This window comes from Ictidomys tridecemlineatus, chromosome 13 (genome assembly GCF_052094955.1).
Source record: "Ictidomys tridecemlineatus isolate mIctTri1 chromosome 13, mIctTri1.hap1, whole genome shotgun sequence".
NCBI classification, from domain to species: domain Eukaryota; kingdom Metazoa; phylum Chordata; class Mammalia; order Rodentia; family Sciuridae; genus Ictidomys; species Ictidomys tridecemlineatus.
Genome location: NC_135489.1, coordinates 91,529,129 through 91,551,544, shown reverse-complemented (window position 1 = coordinate 91,551,544; position 22,416 = coordinate 91,529,129). Strand labels below are relative to the sequence as shown.

The window sequence follows — 22,416 nt, the reverse complement described above, 5'->3', positions numbered from 1 at the left end:
AAAAAGGAATGAATGAATGAATGAATAGGTTTGGGAACTAGCTCTGTAGAGTGTGTGTGTGTGTGTGTGTGTGTGTGTGTGTGTGTGTGTGTGTGTTGTGTGTGTGTGTGTGTGGTGGTGGTGCTGGGGACTGTGAAACTATATAGCATTTGATTTTTAAAAATCACTTTAAAGCTGGTAATCCCAGTGACTGGGGAAGCTGAAGCAGGAGGATAGCAAGTTCAAAGTCAGTGTCAGCAACTTAAGGAGGCCCTAAGAAGAGATCTGCCAATTAAATGATATTACTTTCCCTATTATCCAAAATTTCTCTCTCTACTCTCTCTTTTCCCTACGGGCAACTGTGGTCCAAAATATTACATGAAAGATTCCAAAGAAATAATAAAACAAATATGAAATGAAAAATTCCAATAAAAAATTGTTTATAAAACAATTCATAAGTTCCAAAGTGCGTGCCATTCTGAATAGTGTGATAAACTCTGATGTCATCCTGCCTGGGGCCTCGGATTGTCCCTTATATCTACCATCTGCTGTTGGTGCCCCTGTAGCTACCTTGGTTGTGTCCTGTCCTGGTCCCCATGCTGTGTTCACACAGCCCCTTTGTGTTCGTCATGGGCACAAAGCACAAGAACAGTGGTGCTAGCAACTCCGTTACAGTAGGTTATTCAAATCGTCCTTTCTGTTGCTAGCTGTTGTTGATCTCTCAGTGTGCCATATTGGAAGTTAAACTTCACCCTAGATATGCATTTGTAGGAGAACACCCAGTGCATTGAGGGTTTAGTGCCACTCATGGTTCCAGGCAGCCAGTCTTGGAATGTCATTTTTCTAAGACTTCGTGTGTTCAGTTTGTGGAAATGCAGGTGTGGAAATAGTAGCCAGAGACTGTGGCCATTTTAAATGTTACTCAGGAATTGATCACAGGTGCTGATTGCACACTCAGAATCTGGCCAGTGCATTAGACTTCTTTGTGTTTAAACTTTCCTGTGGTGCTCAGGTGGTGTTGGAAGTCACCTTTCATGTAGGGCAGGAATGCAGCGAGAGGCACTGGGTTAAGCCTGGGCCTTATTTTGCTTAAGAATTATAGTCTCATAGCTGCTTCTCCCTTGAAACTGGTTTCCTTCTGTTGTACACCCGGGTCTATATTACCTTGGGCTTCAATTTTTTTAAGGGTCACTCATATGAAATATTGTAGTCATAGCCACCTGTTTATGAGTGGCTTAATTGAAACTTTGCTTAATGGAATTTGATTAAAAAACAGAAAACTTGGGTGAGATGCCATAGTTAAGGAATTTAGCCCAGGGCCTCACACGTGGTAAGCACTCAGCAAATTTTAGTTGTCACAATTGTTAGAATTCCTTCAAAAAGTGACATTTAACCAGGTGGAGGAGAAAGGAAAGCCCTCCAGGCAGAAGGAGTAAGACATACTAACGTCCTGAGAGGTCGCAGAGGCTGTGGTCCTTTGGGGCGGCAAAGCAGCTGGTAGGGGGAGGACAGGCTGGTGGCAGGAAGGGTTGCTGCAGAGCCAGTGGGGCCTGGCCTCTGGATTTGGGATGATACCTGGACTTGTGGGAAGAGAATGGGAGCCATCAGAGTCTCACACGGAGACCAGTCAGATTGGCGATGCTAAAACACCCCAGCTGCCTTGGAGAGCTCGGGGACCCGGCACTTCCAGTGAGGTTTGGCCAGAGAGTAGGTGCCTAGCTGCCGGCAGGATACTGAAGCTCCTCGTTTCCTCATCTGCCAGGCAGACTCTGTGAGGACCAGTCTCCGTATGTAAAGCTCTTTGAACACTCCTGGCACACAGGAAGTGTTGTGCTTTATTAAAGAGAACACAGGGTCTGGCAGCAGGGGGCTTCCAGCATTACCTTGCCTCTACCTGGCGAGGGACTCCCCTCCTCCAAGAACCTGACTGCACCCACCTAGTGTGCAGACCAAGCCTGCCTTGACCCCCACTCTTGCCTTGAGTCTGACGTACAGCAAGGCTTTCCCTTGCCCAGACTGCCTGCCCCCCTGCCCCCTTGCTGAGAACACAGATGTCCCTGTGTGGTTGAGCCCACTGCCACTGTGAGTGCCTTAGGGGAGTGAGAGCAGCTGCTCTCCCCCTGTGGACCTGAGCCACACACCTCTGTCCCCACCCCACTGCCTGGCAGCTCTTACTTTCTGTACTCAGGAAGAAGAAAAGAACATTCTGCATGGGGCCCATGCAGCTTTTCCTCACTCTCATAAGGAGCCTTAGAATTACACCTTTTAAAACGTTCACCTTCAGGGCCGAGCTGTGGCTCAGTGGTAGGAGGCTTGCCTGGCATGTGTGAGGCCCTGGGTTCGATCCTTAGCACAATACATACATGCATGTATACCACATAGTAAAAGGGCCATTGACAACCAAAAAAACACAAGTTCACCTTCACCTCGTAAGTCCCCACCTTTTCCTTTTTAAGGAGCCTGCTGTGTGTGTTGCTGGTCTGTAGTGGCTGCTTAGACACGAATTCCTTCGCTGAGTGCTGGTGTTTCCAAGCTCTTGTTAACCTACGAGATGCTTCTCTAATTGGAAAACATTGTGCTGATCTCGGACAGGGACTCAGGAGTGTCATCTGGAGCTTGGTGTGCAGGATCCCAGGCAGGTCTGGGCTCTTGGCAAGCACCACAGTCTGGTCTGCACAGAGACCCACCGGGTTCTGGGCCAGGTCCCCCATGGGACCTGGGGGTTATTTTATTTCATTAAAACTGTCCCCAGAAAACAACTACAAAAAATATAAAATGACTGTTTCACTGTGAATATAATAAAACCCCACTGAGTTAAGTAAAAGGGGTGCATTTTGTGCTGTATGAAGGAGTTTATTTCAATAAAACTGTTGTTAAATATTTCCAAATAAAACACTTTTTAATTTTTTTCCTGATTATAAAAGGAATACACACACACACACACACACACACACACACACACACACACACACAGGAAGCTGGAAAACATAAGTCGAAGAGGGGCAAGATTTTATATGCACACGTAACCAACTCCCCATCGTGGCTCCACTCTGCAGACTGTTACCTTTGGGGATGTTTCCTTCTGGTTTTTTTTTTTTTTTTTTTGTATGTTTGTTTGTTGTTTTTTTAAAAAATTTTTTAAGTATGGATTATTTTTCCTTTCTTCATTTAGTTCTATAATGTAAGCATTTAAAATGCTCTCCTACATTCTTCATAAATATTTTAATGGCTTGCAATGAGCCATTGTATAAAGATATTACAAATGAAGTGTCCCCTGCTCTTAGATGTTTTCCATGATGACAATACCGGTCCAAATGTCTTTGAACATGATTCCCACTGTCGTGTTTAGATCTATTTCCTTAGGGGTATCTACGTGCATCAGAGGTGTGGGACGCTCTCAAGGCAGGTAGTGCCTAGTTTCAAGCTGATGGCACAGAGCACTGCCTGTTAGCTACAGGGAGTCCTGTGCAGGTGGCACACTCCTGAGCAGGCACCGTCCTGAAGTCCAGGTGGCCTTCAGGCTCTGGTGCCCCTGCTCACACTCCAGGGGTACCTTGGCATAAGCAGAAGTCCTCACGTGTGTTCCCCAGGAACTCCCAGGGCTCCTGTTGTGTAGAACCCAGCAGCTTCACGTGTTCAAATCTGCAGAAAGCTTTAATTCACTAAGTGGAAACTGGTGTGTGTGTGTGTTCTAGTTTACTCTTTAAAAGCACCAAAATCAATTTTTAAAAAATATTATTAGTTGTAGATGGACATAATACCTTTATTTTATTATTATTTTTATGTGGTGCTGGGGATCAAACCCAGGGCCTCCTACTTGCTAGGTAAGCATTCTACCACTGACCTGTAAATCCTGCCCCTAGTTTGCTCCTTTATATTACGAAGATGAACATTTATCTATTTGTTTCGCAGACATTTGTATTTTTTCTTAAAAGTTAACTGTTCATGTTTATCTTTGTGTTTTTACTGTTTGTCATTGCAGGTTTTGTACATTAATTTTATTACTCTTTCATGTTTTTTTCTAGTTTGTGCTCATATTGTTTTCTGAAAAACAGGTTTTATTTCTATTTAGAACAACTCATCTTTTTACTGTATTTCACTGGTACGTTATAGTTATACATAATATTCACATTCATTTGCCATATTCTTTCATGTCATAACACATAGTTTTATCAGTCTCATTCCCTAGTACACTGCTTTCCTCCCCCCTTCCCTCTTCAATCCACTTGCTTCTCTGACCTCCCTTATATCAGTGTTATGATTTTAATATCAACATGTTTTCTTTTCTCCTTGAATCAAAGCGAGCTGGGTATTTAGACAGAGGGGAATTGCTGGTGTCATGGGGACCGTCCCATAATACGACTCGGACTCTGGGCTCTGCCTTTTGTCTACTTCTAAGAAGTCAACTCTTTCTCTTTCTGTTTGGTTTTTAGGGTTTGTTATTGCATATACTTTCAGCATTCAGATTTGATGTAAAAGAAGTCGGCCCTTTCACTCAGTGTCTTGGGTACGAGCCTGTGGATTACTATCCTGGTTTGCTTAAAAATGTGAGTATGTTAAATTTATTAGTATTGAAATATTCAAAAAAAGGGGATGGGTGGGTAAGTGGAAATACTTCACTCCTCCAGGAGAGTTGTTTAACCTTCCTTTGTTTATATCTTCTTACCTTGGGCGGACTTAAGGCCATATAAGGAAGAACTGTGAGAAGGAAGCTTATGAGAAGAAGAAGGAAACCAGGAAAGGTTTTAGTAAATCAAGCAATCGGCCTCTCTGGGGGAAGAGCATTCCTTAACAAGTATAAACACAACCGTGTGCTCTTGAACAAATCTTTTATTTAAAATAAACTGATTAGAATTTTATGGTAAAGGAAAGTAGAAAATGCACTAAGTAACCTAGTACACAGTGTTACATATTACATCTTAGCAACGAAGTTGTGTTTTCTTCTGCCTTTAATTTTAACCATATTCAAGAAATTTAAATATATGACCTTGACAGAACTCTTCTCAAAATACTTTGAGATATTTAATGTTTGTTAATCATTTTGCCCTTTTGAAAGTTTAATACATGAAAAGAATGTTTATTTATTTATCTGTTTTATATGGTGCTGATGATGGAACCCAGTTCCTCACATATGTGAGGCAAGCACTCAACCACTGAGCTACAACCCCAGCCCCAAGAATTTTTTTAAATAAAGAAAATTCAGAAAGAAGTGAATGAACTGAAGCATGTTTTTAGTTTTTATTGATTTTGTTTGTAATTTTTAGGAAATTAATAATTGTTGCTCACTGCTAGGTAGGAATGCAGAATAAGACGTGTTGGACCCACTTATGGGTAAATGTGCCTTGGCACTGCCGCCTCCTCACCCTGCCTGAGGAGAATACAAGGAAAGGAGGGCAGAGGGCAGGGGCTAAGGGACTGCAGTGGAAATGTCACTCATACCAGGACTGATGTGACCCTGTTTGCAGCAGGTGCTCACCTGCAACTGGTTGTGTCTTACAGATGGTGGCATCGTTAGTGTCTGAGCTCAGGGAGGGTCATCTTAACGGATGGAACACTCAAAGACGGTAGGTGTTCAGCTAAGTGTTTCTCTTCTCAGATTTCAAAATGTATCAGTTCAGTTATAAGAGAAAACGCCTCCAAACCAGAGGTCATGCGTGTTTGTAGTTATGGGCATATCCTGTGTAGCCAATTGGTGAGTTTTTTACCTTTTTTTTTTCCATCAGTATTTCCTTGACTCTCATAGAACAGTAAATAAATTTATTTATGCACATGTTTTGTGGACCCATTAGGTGAAAATCCCTATGTATATAGTTAGGGACACAAAAAGGAAAAGGAGCACTGAGCTCACCCTGGGGTTGCTCACCATGTCAGGAGATCCTGTGCAATGCAGGTGTGTGCTCTGTGAGCCTTGCTCGTCCCCTGCCCCGCCACCGTGACAGTGTGCCTGTGCGCGAGCACGCACATGGGGTATTTACAAGGCAACAGATCTTTGATGTGCACATATGACCTATTCTAAGAAACATAATATTCTAAAATCTAGACTAAACAAATCAAATAGATTCAAACAAATTAAAAAGCAATTAATCATCTTTATACATGTTTCTTTGCTTTGTAAAATAATACAAAATTGTTTTCATTGGTGAGTATTTAATTTTTAACAGTCACTAAGAAAATCTAGGGTCTGAGGGATTGTGTATGTGTGTGTCCGTCTGTCTGTCTGTCTGTCCATAAAGCTATGCCAAATGAAACATTTGGATAATGATAACATTATCAGAAATGGTCTTTGCCCTCAGCCTTTAGGAATGCCTTGCATCTAACCCTTAAAGTAAACTATGAAATTCTTAGAAGGAAAAATGGCCTCATGACTTTGGATTTGGCAATGATTTTTTTAGTCGTAGATGGGCACAATATCTTTATTTTTCTTTCTTTTTTTTTTTAATGTGGTGCTGAGGATTGAACCCAGTACCTCATGCTTGTGAGGCAAGTGCTCTGTCACTGAGCTACAACCCCAGCCCTTGGCAATGGTTTTTTAGATATGACACAAAAATATATGCAACAAAGAAAAAATATACAAATAGGACTTTATTAAAATTAACTTTTTGCTGGGAATATATTTTTGCTCAGTACTAGAGTTCTTTCCTGACATGCACAAGGCTCTGGATTTGATCTGCAGCACAATAAATAAACAAACAAATAAATACATAAAACTTACTTCAAAGATTCAAAGAACCCTACCAGGAAGCAAAAGTTAGCCTACCAAATTGAATGAACACTTTTGCAGATAGTATCTCTAAACAAGGAATTGGTATCTAGAATATATAATAACAAAAAATCCAGTTCAAAAATGGGCAGAGGCTGAGGATGTTGTTCAGTAGTGAAGCCTAGGTGCTCTGGCAGCTCTGATTTTGATCCCCAGCATACCTCAAACAACAACAACAACAAAAACCAAAACCAAACCAAAACCAAAGCAAAGCAAGACAAAAAATACAAACAAGGAAAAAGTAGAGGACTTGAATAATGAGCTCATGGAAGGACACTCAACATCCCTAACCATTAGGGAAATGCAAGTGAAATACCACTGTACGCCTCGTAGGGTGACCATAATAATAATAGAGAAAAAAGTGGAAGACAAGAGTTGGTGAGGATTGCAGAGAAATTGGAGCCCCAGTGCATTACTGGTTGGAATATAAGTAGATGCAGCTACTGTGCAAACAGTTTGGTGCTTCCCCAAAATGTTGAACATTGAATCAATACCAGAATCAAAAGCAGGAGCTCTAGCAGACATCTGTATACAAATGTTCATTAGCCACAGTAGCTGAAAGGTGATACAATCCAAATGTCCATCATCAGTTGAATGGAGAAGCAAATGTAGTTTATCCTATACAATGTAATACTGTTCAACTATAAAAAGGAATAGAATTTTTATATGTTCAAGAACATGGGCAGACCTTGAAAACATCTTGCTTAGTGAAAGAAGCCAGACACAGGACAAATAGTGTTTAATTTCACTTATATGAGATCCTAGAATAGGCACATTCATTAGAGACAGAAAGCAGAATAGAGGTTTCCAGGGGCTGGAGGAAGGATAGAAAGGGAGTTATTGTTTAATGTGTTAAAAGTTTATGTTACAAATGGGTATAGATAATAGTGAGGAGAAGACAATGCTGTATGTTCTATATTTAATGTCAGTGAATTATTACCACTTATAAATAGCTAAATAGTAACTGTTATATGTTTTACCACAGTAAAAAATTAAACAAGAAAAAAAAATCAGATGAGATACCACCTCATAGTCCCTCAGATGACTAAAGTGTAAAGCCCTCGCCTGTGTTGCCCAAGATGTGCACCTCCTCTCCACAGCTCACGGGAATGTGAATGGTACACCACTTGTGACAACTGACTAGGGTGAAGCATAACTTGCTGTGCAACTTGGCAGTCCAATGTTGTGTCTTTTCTCATAACCAGTGAACACACAGACACTCACTGATACTTGTGTGTGAATGTTCATAGCTGCTTCATTTGAAATACTTCTGAATCAGAACTAATCCAAAGGATCATCAACAAGTGAATGGAAGAACAAATTTTATAGGGCTGGGGGTATCGCTCAGTGGTAGAGCCCTTATCTACCATGCACAACGCCCTGGGTTCAATCTCCAGCACCACCCGCCCCCCAAAAAACCTGTTTACCATCTTATAATAAATAAAAAAAAAATCACAGACTAAGAAAATACTTCAAGTCACATGTCTGCTTAGGCCTCCATGTCTAGAATATATGAAGAAGTCAGCAATAAGACAATAACTCAATTTAAAATGGGCAAAAGATTGAAATACAGATTTCACCAAAAAGTATATACAAATAGCTAAGAAGCACCCACATGCTCTATATAAATGTTCATAGTATTACTGGTAGCAGACAAAAAGTGGGAGCAACCCAGATATCCCTCCACTCATGAAAGGTTAAACAGAGCTGGTATTTCCACACATAAAAGAATTTTCCTCAGCAAGAAGGAACTGACCCAGGCTGCAAATGTGGATGAGCCTCAGAAAGAATCTGAGTGAACGAATTCACTCACAAAAGTCCACAGATATTATGAATCCATTTGTAGGAAATACTCAGAATAGGTAGATATAGACACAGAAAAGAAATTGGTTGTTTGGGCTTGTGGAAGGAACAGAAGGGGAAGAAATTCCTACAAATGAACACTTGGGAGCTTTCTAAGGTGATGGGGATGTTCTAAAGCTAGATGATGCTGATGCTGGTGATTTTCTAACTGAGGAAATATATTAACATCATTGAACAGTACACTTAAAATAGATCAATTTTGTAGTATTATGATGTATGCCTAAAAAACAAGAATCTCTAGGGAGCAAGAAGAATATTTAGATGCACTTATTTACATGTCAGGTAAAGACGTCGATTATGTTGAATAATTTATCTTTTGAATTATATAATCTGAAAAATTTTAAAGGGAACTTAAAAATGGGTAAGATCAGTGTGTATACACTCTCTACACCAGACTCCCAAAATGTCATATAGTTAAAAAATTTTTTTAAATCAACTAGGAATAAACAAAATAATAATAGCAACAATAATAATAAAACACTGTTAACACCTGGAAATAACCAATCACAGACTTGGAAGATGTTTGCAACTTATAAAACTGATAAAAAAGTTAGTATGCAATGTGTGGAAGGACTACCACAAACCAGTTATAAAAGGCAGATACTCTGCTCTGGAAATGGGCAAGGAACACAAGCAGATCATTACCAAAGAAGAAAACTCAATGGATAGTAAACATTAAAGAAATTATTCAGGAATGACATTAAAAATATGGCAGAATAGGAAGCCTGAGTCTCATTCTCCCACAGAGACATCAGCTTAAAAGTAGTATGTGGTAATGTTTTGAACAACTAATAATTAAATACATACATACATACATACATACATACACACATACAAAATGTGTGCTGGAAAAAAGAAAAAAAAAATAGTATGTGGCCAAAACAGCCATCTTGAGAACTTAGAGAATTAAGAAGTCACCAAGCTGCAGACAAATTCCAAGTCAAGAACATCCACATTGAAATGGGTAAGAAAAACCTTGTCGTATCCTTAGTGATAACCACTTCCCCCACTGGCACACATGATCAGGACTCAAGGAAAAGCCCAGCTTACAACTCCTCTCTGAAAGGAACTAGAGGATTGGAACACACATCCGACATTTCAGCTTTTCAGGGAACTGTCCAAGGAGCTGGTTTCTGATTGAGCTGACTCAGAGGACCACTGGGGAGCCAGCATGCTGTGGATACCTTGGGGCCACAGCGGACAAAGAAAGCTCAGTGATTTGTTGTAGCACTAAAGAACTGACCATGCTGCTTCTGGAGGCTGGACCAGCTCAGTAAGATGGGGAGAAAGTGACCAGCTATGGCCTCTACCTTGGGAGAAAAAGAAGAGTGGAATGTGCATCTAACATTCTGGCTCTTCGGGGGGCTGCCAGAACGACTGTTTTCTTTCTTGTCTGACTTGTAGCATTGACTGGAAACTGCAATACTTCGGATGCTTGGGGATCATGAAAAGCTCAGCTGCTTGTTGCAGTGCCAGTGAAACTGCAGTACCACCTGTGCACACCAGAGGGAGCAAAAGATTATAAGCTCTTGAAAAATAAAAAGTGAAGCTCTATAATTTGTAAATTAAATGCACAAATATAAAGACAACACCTTCTTGGAAAAGATTAGAGGGATTCCCCGAAACTCTAATTGGGCTGATTGGTGGAGGTCTTCCCTTGTGCGAATCCAGCCTGGAAAGACTGAGAGAGGTGGTGGTTATCTTTTTTTTTTTCCCCCAGAAAACTACAAGCCCATAAAAATAACAAGACACACAAAGAAAAAGGGAATTGCAGCCTAATCAAATGATTAAACCTCCTAAAACAGCCCCAAAGGAATGGAGATCTATGAATTACCTGACAAAGAATTCAAATAATTATCTTCAAGAGTCTCAAGTGTACTGTAAGAGAACATTGATAGACAACTAAACAAAATCAGAAAAACAGTATGTGAAATAAAATGAGAATATCAACAAAGAGATAGAAATTATAAAAAATAATCAAACAAATCTCAGTACCGAATTTGTATTCTAAATAATAAGATACTTAAACTGAAAAACTCACTAGAAGGATTCAATAGCACACTTGATTTAGCAGAAGAAAGAAAACACAAAAACAAGCCATTTGAAATTATTAAGTCAGAGGAACAAAGAGAAGAATGAAGGATGATAACCGAAATCCAAGGGACTTAAGCAACAACATCAAGTAGAACAATGTGTAAGTGTAGGAGCCCCAGGAGAAGGAGTGGATGGAGCACATACATGAAGAAACACAGCAGAATTTCCCCATCTGAGGAAGGTATCGGACATCCTGATTCAAGAAGCTCAAAGGACTTCAAGTGGGATGAATCCAAAGAACCCCACATCAAGATGTCTATAATCAAACTATCAGAAGTTAAATCTTAAAAGCAACATGGAAAACTGACTCTTCTTGTACAGGGGAGCTTCCATAAGGCTACCAGTAGAGTTCTCAGCAGAAATATCACAGCCAGAGAGTGTGGAATAAAGGAGAAATAAGGAATAAATAAAGGAGAAATTAGACCTTCTCAAATAATCAGAACCAAGGGAGTTTATCACCTCCACACCTACCTCGCAAGAATTGTTAAACAGGGTTTTTCATGTTGAAATCAAAGGACATTAAACAGCAAAATAAAAGCATACAAAGATATAAAGCTTTCTGGTACAGGTGAATTGAATATATAGATAAATGCCAAGTCCTGTAGTACTATAATAATATTGGTACATGAATTGCTTTTAATACTGGCCCAGAACTTAAAGGATAAAGGCATAAAATAACTAAAACTATGTGACTCTTAAAATTATGATTTGTGAAGTTGATACCAACTGGGGAGGAGATGTAAATGAGTAGAATTTTGTATGTGATTAAAGTTATTAATTTGTAATATGTTATTAACACTCTTAAGGTGCTTTTTGTAAACTGCATTGTAACAGCAAAGATAATACCTGCAGAAGGTTCACAGAGGAAAGTGAGAGAGCAGTCAAAGCAGGAGACATAGGAAAAGCAGCAGCAGAACAAAATTCATAACTAGATGAGGAAGATAGTTGACACACTTACTTTTAAATGAATATGGACTAAACTCCTTGTTCAAAAGCAAAAGTGTCTCTAAATAGAAGGTTAAATTATACCCGACTACATGATGTGTACAAGGGGCTCACTTTAGATATCAGAGCACAAACAGACTGAAAGTAAAAGGGTGGAAAAAGATGTAACATGGAAATAGTAACCCAGAGAGCGCTGGAGTAGCCCTACTGACATCAGACGTCTTCCTAAGAGACAAGGAGGAAGTTGTATGACGATAAAACTGTCGGTTCACCAGGAGGATCAGCAATTATAAATACACATGAACTTAACAGCAGAGCACCCGAATGTGTGAGGCAAACACCGATAGGAGTGATGGAAGAGCCTGGTGAGGTGGCACACTCTGTCATCCCAGTGGCTCAGGACGCTGAGACAGGAAGATTGCAAGTTCAGAGCAGCCTCAGCAACTTAGGGAGACCCTAAGCAACCTAACAAGAGCTTGTCTCAATATAAAAAATAAAAAGGGCTGGGGATGTGGCTAAGTGATGAATCCCAAAGACCCCTCCCTCAAGAAAGAAAGAAAGAAAGAAAGAAAGAAGGAAGGAAGGAAGGAAGGAAGGAAGGAAGAAATTGATGGGAGAAATAGTAACAATTATAGTAGGAGATTTCGGTATCCCACTTCCAATGTTAGATCATTAGTCAGGCTGAAGATCAATAAAAACAAAACAACAACAACAACAAAAAAAAAAAACAACAGAATTTAAGCAATGCAGAAGGTCAATTGGAATTAGTGAACATACCCAGAACACTCCACCCAGGAATAGCACAACTCAAGGACCTTTGGAACATTCTCCAAGATAGGCCACATGTTAGCCCACAAAACAAGTCATAAATTTAAGAAGGTGGGTGTTATATTAGGCTTTTTTTCTAATCACCATGAAGCAAATATAGAAAGCAATAGCAAAAGGAAAACTGGAAGATTCACACATATATGTGTAAATTAACACAGTGTTAACTAGTGGGTCAAAGAAATCACAATGAACTTAGAAAATATCTTTGAGACAACTGTCTCTAAATAAGGAAGTAAGTAAGTAAATAAAAGGCCTAGGTATGCTGTTCAGTGGTAGAAGACCCCATTCAATATCCTGTGATGGAAAAAAAATCATAAGGGACTACGGTAAGCAATTATTTTCCAACATATTGGGAAAACCCAGAACAAATGGATTATTTTCTAGAAACATTCAATCTATAAGACTGAGGCATGAAGAAATAAAAAACCTGAATGAAATCTGAATAGCTGGGCCTGCTGGCACCCATAACCCCACCTACTCAGGAAGCTGAGGCAGGAAGATCACAAGTTCCAGGCCAACCCCAGCAATTTAAAGAGACCCTGTCTCAGAATAAAAATGGTCTGGGAATATAGCTCAGTGGTACAGCACCCCTGTATCCAATCTTCAGTGCCCCCCCAAATCTGAACAGACTTATAACCATTTAAAGAGGCAGAATCAGTTATTCAGAATTGCTGAACAAAGAAAATTCAAGACCCAATGGCTTATCCCGATCATTTAAAGAAGAATTCTACTAAACATTCAAAGAAGAATTAATAGTTGTCCTTCTCAGACTTTCAACAAATTGAAGAAGAAGGAATACTTTCCAACTAGATTCATGGGCAAGCATTACCCTGACACCAAAATCAAGCAGAGCTACTAAAAGAAAATAGATTAACGTCTGTGGTGAGTCTTGCTACAGAAATTCTTGGCAAAATTCTAAAAACTGAAGTCAACAGCACATGAAAAGGATTATGCATGACTGAGTGGAGTTCACTGCTGGAATGCAGGGTGGCCCACATACAGGGGCCCATCCATGAATCACATCAAGAAGATGGCGGAGAGGAACCACAGAAACATCTCTGTTAATGCAGAAAAAGCGCTCGACAGACTTCAACACCCATTCATGATAAAACACTCGATGAACTGGGAATAGAAAGTAATTATCTCAACATAATGAAGGTATTTTTACTTCATACTCAGTGGAGAAAAACTGAGTTTTCCCTCCGAGGTCAGGAATAAGGCAGAGTTGTCAACATCCTTTCTTCCTGTGGTCAGTATAGGTACTAGAAGTACTTTAAAGGCTCCTATAAACTGAGGTAGTATTGGGGCTACCAGACGCAGCAGACCACAGGCAGCCCTCTGTGGATTCGGGGTGTGGCCCTTGCAGCTCCTCCTTTGGCCTACAGCTTGCCAGGGCCTGGACACAGGTCGCAGGGTGCAGCTTCCTTCAGGCTGGTTGCCCTGGGCATTCCAGCTACCTTGTAGCCAGAGCAGCTCTCCAGCAAGTGCCACACAGAATCCAGGGCACCTGCCTCCCCCAGTGTTGTGTCGCAGCCTCCGTCCTGGCTGCCACAGACCACAGGAGTACATGGGCCGCTGGCAGTGCTCCCAGGGACCCTAATGTCCTCCTCCCAGACAGTTTGTTGCAAAGAACAAGAGAGAATTTAAACATTCTGTCATTAAATTGTTGATTTTACTTGGTGGCAAGTGAAACTCTATTTAAAATGCAATGACAAGACCATCTATCAGGCCTCTAAAAATAATGCAAAAAATAAATTAAATTGACTCCCAGATTTTTTGTTCCTTTGATGATCTGTGTGTATGAAGTTATGAGATCAATTTCTATATTTTCTACAAGGCTTTTTTGATCTTTTGAAATGAACTTCAAATATTCAAGTAGCAAAAAGTAAAAAAATAAAATTAAAAAAATATATGTATATACACACATACATATATACATACACCCAACCCTTGAGGAGGGGGGCGCAGAAAGACAGCACGGCATTGTTGATAATGTTTAAATTTGGGGGATATTTGGCTGCTTGTACTTTTATGCTAGTGAAAGGAAAAACATGATAACTCTTCACTGCACAAATGGACAGGAATGCCCTAGAGTTAAGCATAGTAGCCTACCCACTGGTGGACTCTGACGTAGCCTTTTTGATTTGTAAATCAAATGGCTTCAGATATGTGAGAGAAAGTTATGGAGTATCCTCACCTCTGTCCTGACTAGGAATGAGGACAATCACGGTGGCTCCCCATGCTTGGCAGCTGTCTTTTAAGTGTCATCACAGTGCCATTTTGCCACCTGATGTCATGAAGTCAGTTTCTCCTCAAGACACAAGAACGAGCGTGGCTGACTTCACAGTTCACTAGAGAACTGTGGACTCGAGGCTGAGTCCGTCACCGATTTTAGGGGTACAAGTTCTTTTATGGATGGCAAACAGAACTTCCTGGTTTTAGCTCTTAAAAATAAGACTTTAAAAACTCATCAAAGCACTCACAAAGAATGGGCATTGAGTTGCTTTTTAAGTTCAGGCTTTTGATACACGAAAAAGAACTCCAAGAAGACTTTGCATTTCCCTGAAAACTGTATATGGCCTCAGCACGTTTAGAAAAGTACCTACAAAAAATGTATCTTGTTGAATTCTAAAATTCTTTGAGATAAAGAAAAAGACATGGAGGAGATCCAAGATGGCAGGCCAGAGGGAGGCAGCATTCGGTGTCGCTCCATGACCTGAGACTCAAATAGTGAGAATACGCCATGCCCCTACAGGGCTCCAGGCCTCAGCGTCAGATTTTTTGTTCCTTTGATGGGGTACCTCGCCCACACAGGACTACCAGTACCCCAGCAGGACCATCAGTTTCAGTACTTTCGGCCACCCACCTGAGCAGAAATTACGGACACTGCTCCCATGCAGGACTCCCGGTAGCTTACCACAAGCAGGTACTCCAGTCACCACTCCTGTGTAGACCCCCATCTACCAACGTGGGGCTCCCCAGTCACCTCCATCTTGGGACTCTGCGGCAGTGGAGATAGTTCCCTACACACAGTGGCCTGCCTGCACCCGAGAACCTCACACAAGCTCTGAAATCAGCCAACAGCCACATGCTACATGCCATAGAGCTCATCTCTGAACTCATTGTCCAACGCCATCTCCCACTTCCCCCACCCAACCTGACACCCCTTGGCTGAAAGCAGGTGCCTCCTTCTTGGGTCACCTTCATCACCATCTTCAGTGGGTGCATTGCTCAGGTTGGCACTCTGGATGGCCAGGTACCCCATTTCTAACTTCCCCTCTCCCCAGCAGCTGCTACCCCAGCATAGAGACACCCTGATTATCTTACCATCCTGAGAGCAGAGACACCAGCTTACAACAGACGACCCCATCTATTGGATGAGAAGGGAAGCAGGAAAGATACTGATCTCCAACCAAAATAGTCCCGGTTTCTTCCTTCAAGATTTTTTTTCCCTCTCCCTTTCTATTCTCCCACCCTCATATCCCCAATATATGTGAAACCAACTACTTTGCATGAATTAGGATTTTGAGGACTGGGATGTCTGAATAGTATATTACAGCTATGTTGAATATTCTTTTTTCTTTTCTTTTTCCCCCCCACCAATTTCTACTATTTTAACCCTTTTTCTTTTCTTAATATATATATGTGTTTTTGTTTTATGAACTCTGTGTGTTCCCACTTAACTTGTATACCAAATAACTGCCTCTCCCTTCTCCTGCTCCTAATCTTCCTCTTTAGGTTTCTCTTTCACACTTCCTAAGATATAATAACTCTATATTCTCATTTCCTACCTTCTCGGCATATCATTGTACTCCTCATCCTGGGTCCACTGTCAGAAACTGTAAACCTTTTTACAAACCTACTGAGTATATTGTAGATAATAATTTAATTCACTATTTCTGTACATTGTGACCACACTGTAAATGCCTTAATAGCAAACATTTGTTTTTAGGGTGTATATTGTTTATATTGGGTTCTGTTAACATTGTCCTTCACCGCAGAGGAGAAGTATTGGATCCCTGGAGGCACTATAACTCTATAGGATAAAAATGATAACACCTAGGATCCACAGTGCTAGAAGGGAAGACACACAAGTACTATGAAAAGACAAGGGAAAAAAGTTCCCCAATCAAATCAGGATACCACGTTATCAGAATCCATGGTAAGCACAGCAGAAGAAATGACAGAGAAGGAGTTCAGGATGTACATAATTCAAATGTTCTGTGAAATAAAGGATGATATAAGAGAGAAAATACAGTCAAAAAGACATCAATTTGACAAAGAGCTACATAAGCAAATACAGTAAGCAAAAAATACTTCAATAAGAAGATAGAAATCGTAAAAAAAAAAAGAAAAAAAAAAGACAGAAATCCTTTGAATGAAAGAAACAATAAACCCAATTAAAAGTTCAATTGAAAACATCGCCAACAGAATAGACCACTTGGAAGACAGGACCTCAGACAATGAAGACAAAATATATAATCTTGAAAAGAATGTAGACCACACAGTGAAAATGGTAAGAAACCATGAGCAGAACAATCATGAAGTATGAGATAACATTAAAAGCCCAAATTTAAGAGTTACCGGGATAGAGGAAGGCATAGAGTTCCAAACCAAAGGAATGAGCAATCTAGTCAATGAAATAATATCAGAAAATTTTCTGAACAAGAAGAATGAATTGGAAAACCAAATTCAGGAGGCTTACAGGATGCCAAATGTACAAAGTTACAGATCCACACCAAGGCACATTATAATGAAAATGCCTAAAATAGAGAATAAGGACAGCATATTAAAATCCATGAGAGAAAGGACTCATTACATATAGGGGGAAACCAATTAGATTATGTGCAGATTTTTCAACCCAGACCCTGAAAGCTAGAAGATCCTGGAACAACATATATCAAGCTCTGAAAAAAAAAAGGCTGCCAACCAAGAATCTTATATCCAGCAAAATTAAGCTTTAGACTTGATAATGAAATTAAAATCTTCCATGATAAAGAAAAGTTAAAAAAATTTACAACTCAAAAACCTGCACTATAGTACATCCTCTGCAAAATATTCCATGAAGAGGAATTGAAAAATGACAATGAAAATTGGCAAAGGGAGATATTGCACAAAATGAAGAACTAATCAAAGAGAAAACCAAGTCAAGTTAAATAATAAAAATTAACAAAAATGGCTGTGAATACAAATCATGTCTCCATAATTACTATGAATGTTAACAGCCTAAACTCACCAATCAAAAGACATAGACTGGCAGATTGAATTTTAAAAAAAATAAAAAGACCGAACAATATGCTGCCTCCAAGAGACTCATCTCAGAGGAAAAAACTTGTACAGACTCAAGGTGAAAGGTTGGGAAAAGTCATACTACTCACATGAACTGCAGAAATAAGCAGGGCTCTCCATCCTCATATCAAATAAAGCCGACTTCAAGCCAAAGTTAATCAAAAGGGGTAAAGAAGGATATTTCATACTGCTTAAGGGAACTCTACATCAACATGACGTAACACGAATAAATTTATATGCCCCAAACAATGGAGCATACAAATGTCCATCAAACAAACTCCTCTCAAGTTCAAGAGTCAAACAGACCACAATAATGCTGGGTGACTTTAACACATCTCTTTCACTGGATAGATCACCCAAACAAAAGCTGAACAAGAAACTATAGAACTCAATAATACAATCAATAACTTAGACTTACCTGATATATATAGAATATTTCATCCTTCAGTGAATAAATACACTTTCTTCTCAGCAGCATATATATCCTTCTCTAAAACAGATCATATATTATGCCACAAAGCAACTCTTAGCAAATATAAAAAGGTAGAGACATTACCCTGCATTCTATCAGATCATAATGGAATGAAATTAGAAATAAATGATAAAATAAGAAATAAAAGATACTCCAACACCTGGAGACTAAATAATATGCTACTGAATGAACAATGGGTTGCAAAAGACATCAAGGAAGTATTTAAAAAATTCTTAGAGGTAAATGAGAACACTGATACAACGTATCAAAATCTCTGGGACACTATGAAGGCAGTATTACGAGGAAAGTTCATTCCTTAGAAGAAGAAAAAGTCAACAAATAAATAACTTAACACTACATCTCAAAGCCCTAGAAAAAGAAGAACAAATCAACACCAAAAACAGTAGAAGACAGGATATAATTAAAATCAGAGCTGAAATCAATGAAATTGAAACAAAAGAAACAATTGAAAAAATTGACAAAACAAAAAATTGGTTCTTTGAAAACAAATAAAATGACAAATGCTTAGCCATGCTAATGAAGAGAAGGAGAGAGAAAACTCAAATTACTAACATATGTGATGAAAAAGGAAATATGTAACAGACACTACAGAAATACAGAAGATAATTAGAAATTATTTTGAAGACCTGTACTCCAGTAAAATAGAAAATATTGAAGGCATTGACAAATTTCTAGAGTCATATGATTTGCCCAGATTGAATCAGGATGATATACACAATTTAAACAGATCAATTTCAAGAGATGAAATGGAAGATGCCATCAGAAGCCTACCAACCAAGTAAAGCCCAGGACCAAATGGATACCCAGCCAAGTTCTACAAGACCTTTAAAGAAGAACTAATACCAATACTCTTCAATTTATTTCAGGAAATAGTCAAAGATGGAGCACTTCTAAACTCATTCTATGAGGCCAATATCACCTTGATTCCAAAACCAGGTAAAGACACATCAAAGAAAGAAAACTTCAGACCAGTATCTCTAATGAACATAGATGCAAAAATTCTCAATAAAATGCTGGCAAATCAAATACAAAAACATAACAAAAAGATAGTGCACCATGATCAAGTGGAGTTCATCCCAGGATTGCAAGTTTGGTTCAACATATGGAAATCAATAAATGCAATTCATCACATCAATAGACTTAAAGATAAGAATCTTATGATCATCTCAATAAATGCAGAAAAAAGCATTTGACAAAATACAGCATCCCTTTATGTTCAAAACACTGAAAAACTAGGGATAACAGCAACATATCTCAACATTGTAAAAGCTATCTATGCTAAGCCCCAGGCCAATATCATTCTAAATGGAGAAAAATTGAAAGCATTCCCTCTAAAAACTAGAGCAAGAAGGGATACCCTCTTTCACCACTTATATTTAATGTAGTTCTTGAAACACGGGCCAGAGCAATTAGACAGATGAAAGAAATTAAAGGGGTACAGATAGGAAAAGAAGAACGCAAATTAGCACTATTTGCCAACAATATGATTCAGTACCTAGAAGACCCAAAAATTTCACCAGAAAACTTCTAGAACTCATAAATGAATTCAGCAAAACAGCAGGATACAAAATCAACACTCATAAATCAAAGGTATTTCTGTACATCAGTGACAAATCCTCTGAAAAAGAAATGAGGAAAACTACCCCCATTTACAGTAGCCTCAAAAAGATTTTTTTAAATACTTGGGAATCAACCTAACAAAAGAGGTGAAAGACCTCTACAACAAAAACTACAGAACCCGAAAGAAAGAAATTGAAGAAGATTTTAGAAGATGGAAAGATCTCCTTTATTCTTGGATAGGCAGAATTAATATTGTCAAAATGACCGTACTCCCAAAAACACTATACAGATTTAATGCAATTCTAATCAAAATCCCAATGACATACCTCATAGAAATAGAAAAAGCAGTCATGAAATTCATCTGCAAAAATAAGAGACCCAGAATAGCTAAAGCAATCAGCAGGAAGAGTGAAGCAGATGGTATCGCTATGTCAGACCTTAAACCATACTACAGAGCAATAGTAACAAAAACAGCATGATATTGGCACCAAAATAGACAAGTAGACCAATGGTACAGAATAGAGGACACAGAGACTAACCCACATAATTACAGTTTTATTAATTAGACAAAGGCACCTAAAGCATAACTTTGAGAAAAGATAGCCTCTTCAACAAATGGTGCTGGGAAAACTGGGAATCCATGTGCAACAAAATGAAATTAAACCCCTATCTCTCACCAGGCACAAATCTCAACTCAAAGTAGATCAAGAACCTATGAATTAAACTAGAGACCTTGGGTCTAATAGAAGAAAAAGTAGGCCCAAATCTCTATCATATTGAATTAGGCCCCAATTTCCTTAATAAGACTCTTATAGTGGAAGAATTAAAATCAAGAATTAATAAATGGGATGGTTTCAAACTAAAAGTTTCTTCTCAGCAAAAGAAACAATCAGTAAGGTGAATAGAGAGCCTATATCTTGGGAGCAAATCTTTACCACTTGCACATAAGATAGAACACTAATCTCTAGGGTATATAAAGAACTCAAAAAGCTAGGCCCCCCCCAAAACAAATAACCCAATCAATAAATGGCCCATGGAAATGAACAGACACATCTCAGAAGGTGATGTACCATCAACCAACAAATATATGAAAAAAATGTTCAACATCTTTAGCAATTAGAGAAATGCCAATCAAAACTAAGATTTCATCTCACTCCAGTCAGATGGCAGCTATCAGCTATTGAGAATACAAACAACAATAAGTGTTGGCGAGGATGTGGGGGAAAAGGCACGCTTATACATTGCTGGTTGGACTGCAAGTTGGTGCAGCCAATCTGGAAAGCAGTATGGAGATTCATTGGAAAACTGGGAATGCAACCACCTTTTGACCTAGCTATCCCTCTCCTCAGTCTATACCCAAAGGACTTAAAAACAGCATACTTCAGTGTCACAGTCACATCAATTGCAGCACAATTCACAGTAGCAAAACTGTGGAACCAACCTAAGTGTCCTTCAGTAGATGAATGGATAAAGAAAATGTGGTATGTATACCCAATAGAATATTACTCAGCAATAAAAGAGAATAAAATCATGGCATTTGCAGGTAAATGGATGGAGTTGGAGAATACGTGAAGTTAGCTAAGTGAAGTTAGCCAACCCCAAAAAAAACACAAATGCTGAATGTCTTCTCTGATAAAAGGAGGCTGATTCATAGGGTAAATTCATGTTGGGAGATGTTCTGCTAGCACAGACTCAGCCTGGTCTTAGTAAATCCAGTTAGGAATTCTGATTACATCACAGATTCGCAGTCACCGGGAATAACCTAATCACCATTTCCCCATGCTGCTGTTGGCTGGCAGAGGTGCCAGCACAGACCTCCTTCCCTGGACCTAGTTTCTTGCCAAGGAATTTGTCCATGTGCTTCTGAAAAGCAGGCATCTTCAACAAAGAGATAATTATAAGGCGCAGTCTGGCACCAATGGACACTTTTCAGCCATCAGGAATGTATCAGCCAGCAGTGCCTAGCCCACTGTCCTAGTAGGGGTTAGGGGAGTTTGGACCTGGAACAGGTGCTTGCTAGTTCCAAAAAAACAATAACTGCTTGGTGGCTGGTATCTATAGAACGTCAGACCCACGTTTCTCTCTCTGCAGTTTGATCCCCACGACAGGAACCAGTTGTTCAGTTGAGGAACCCGTTGAAGAGTTTGGCAGTTAATCCTGTCATCCTGATAGCCTCCAGAAGTGCATCTGGAGTTGGGTCTGATTCTGCTGTTCACCCAAATCAGGTGAACAAGTGCACAGGCCACAGTTCATGGGCTGTGTGTAAGAACACCCCGCCTCCTGGTTCCTGGCATGCTTGAAATAACCATGACAGTCCCACTTCTGTTTTGTGCCACCTCTTGGTGCACATGTCCCAAACATGGAGCTTTGTGGGAACAAGCTACCGCAGAGTGCAAGACCACACAGGGGGGCAGTTCCTTGCGATTTGTTGGACTCATATTTGGTTAAATTTATGTGGCGCAATTGATTTAGCAATGATGCTCTCAGTTTCCTTTTACTGGGTAGATCAGATCAATATCCTGTTAACTAGTAAGATGTTTTGATTTTTTGCCTTTAGTATGTTTACCCCCAAGTACTCAGATTCTTCATTTGAACACACCTGAGA

General features: G+C 39.5%; 1 protein-coding gene across 9 annotated transcripts in view; it reads left to right on the top strand.

Annotated features, from left to right (window-relative positions):
* Positions 1-22,416, top strand: part of Fancc (FA complementation group C) — a 179,275-nt gene that overhangs the window by 117,265 nt on the left and 39,594 nt on the right. For all 9 annotated transcript variants that reach the window (XM_078030533.1, XM_078030535.1, XM_078030530.1 and 6 more), the window contains 2 exons: positions 4,413-4,526; positions 5,479-5,543. In XM_078030533.1, coding sequence (XP_077886659.1) covers positions 4,413-4,526; positions 5,479-5,543 — 179 coding nt within the window. The remainder of the gene's footprint in view (positions 1-4,412; positions 4,527-5,478; positions 5,544-22,416) is intronic.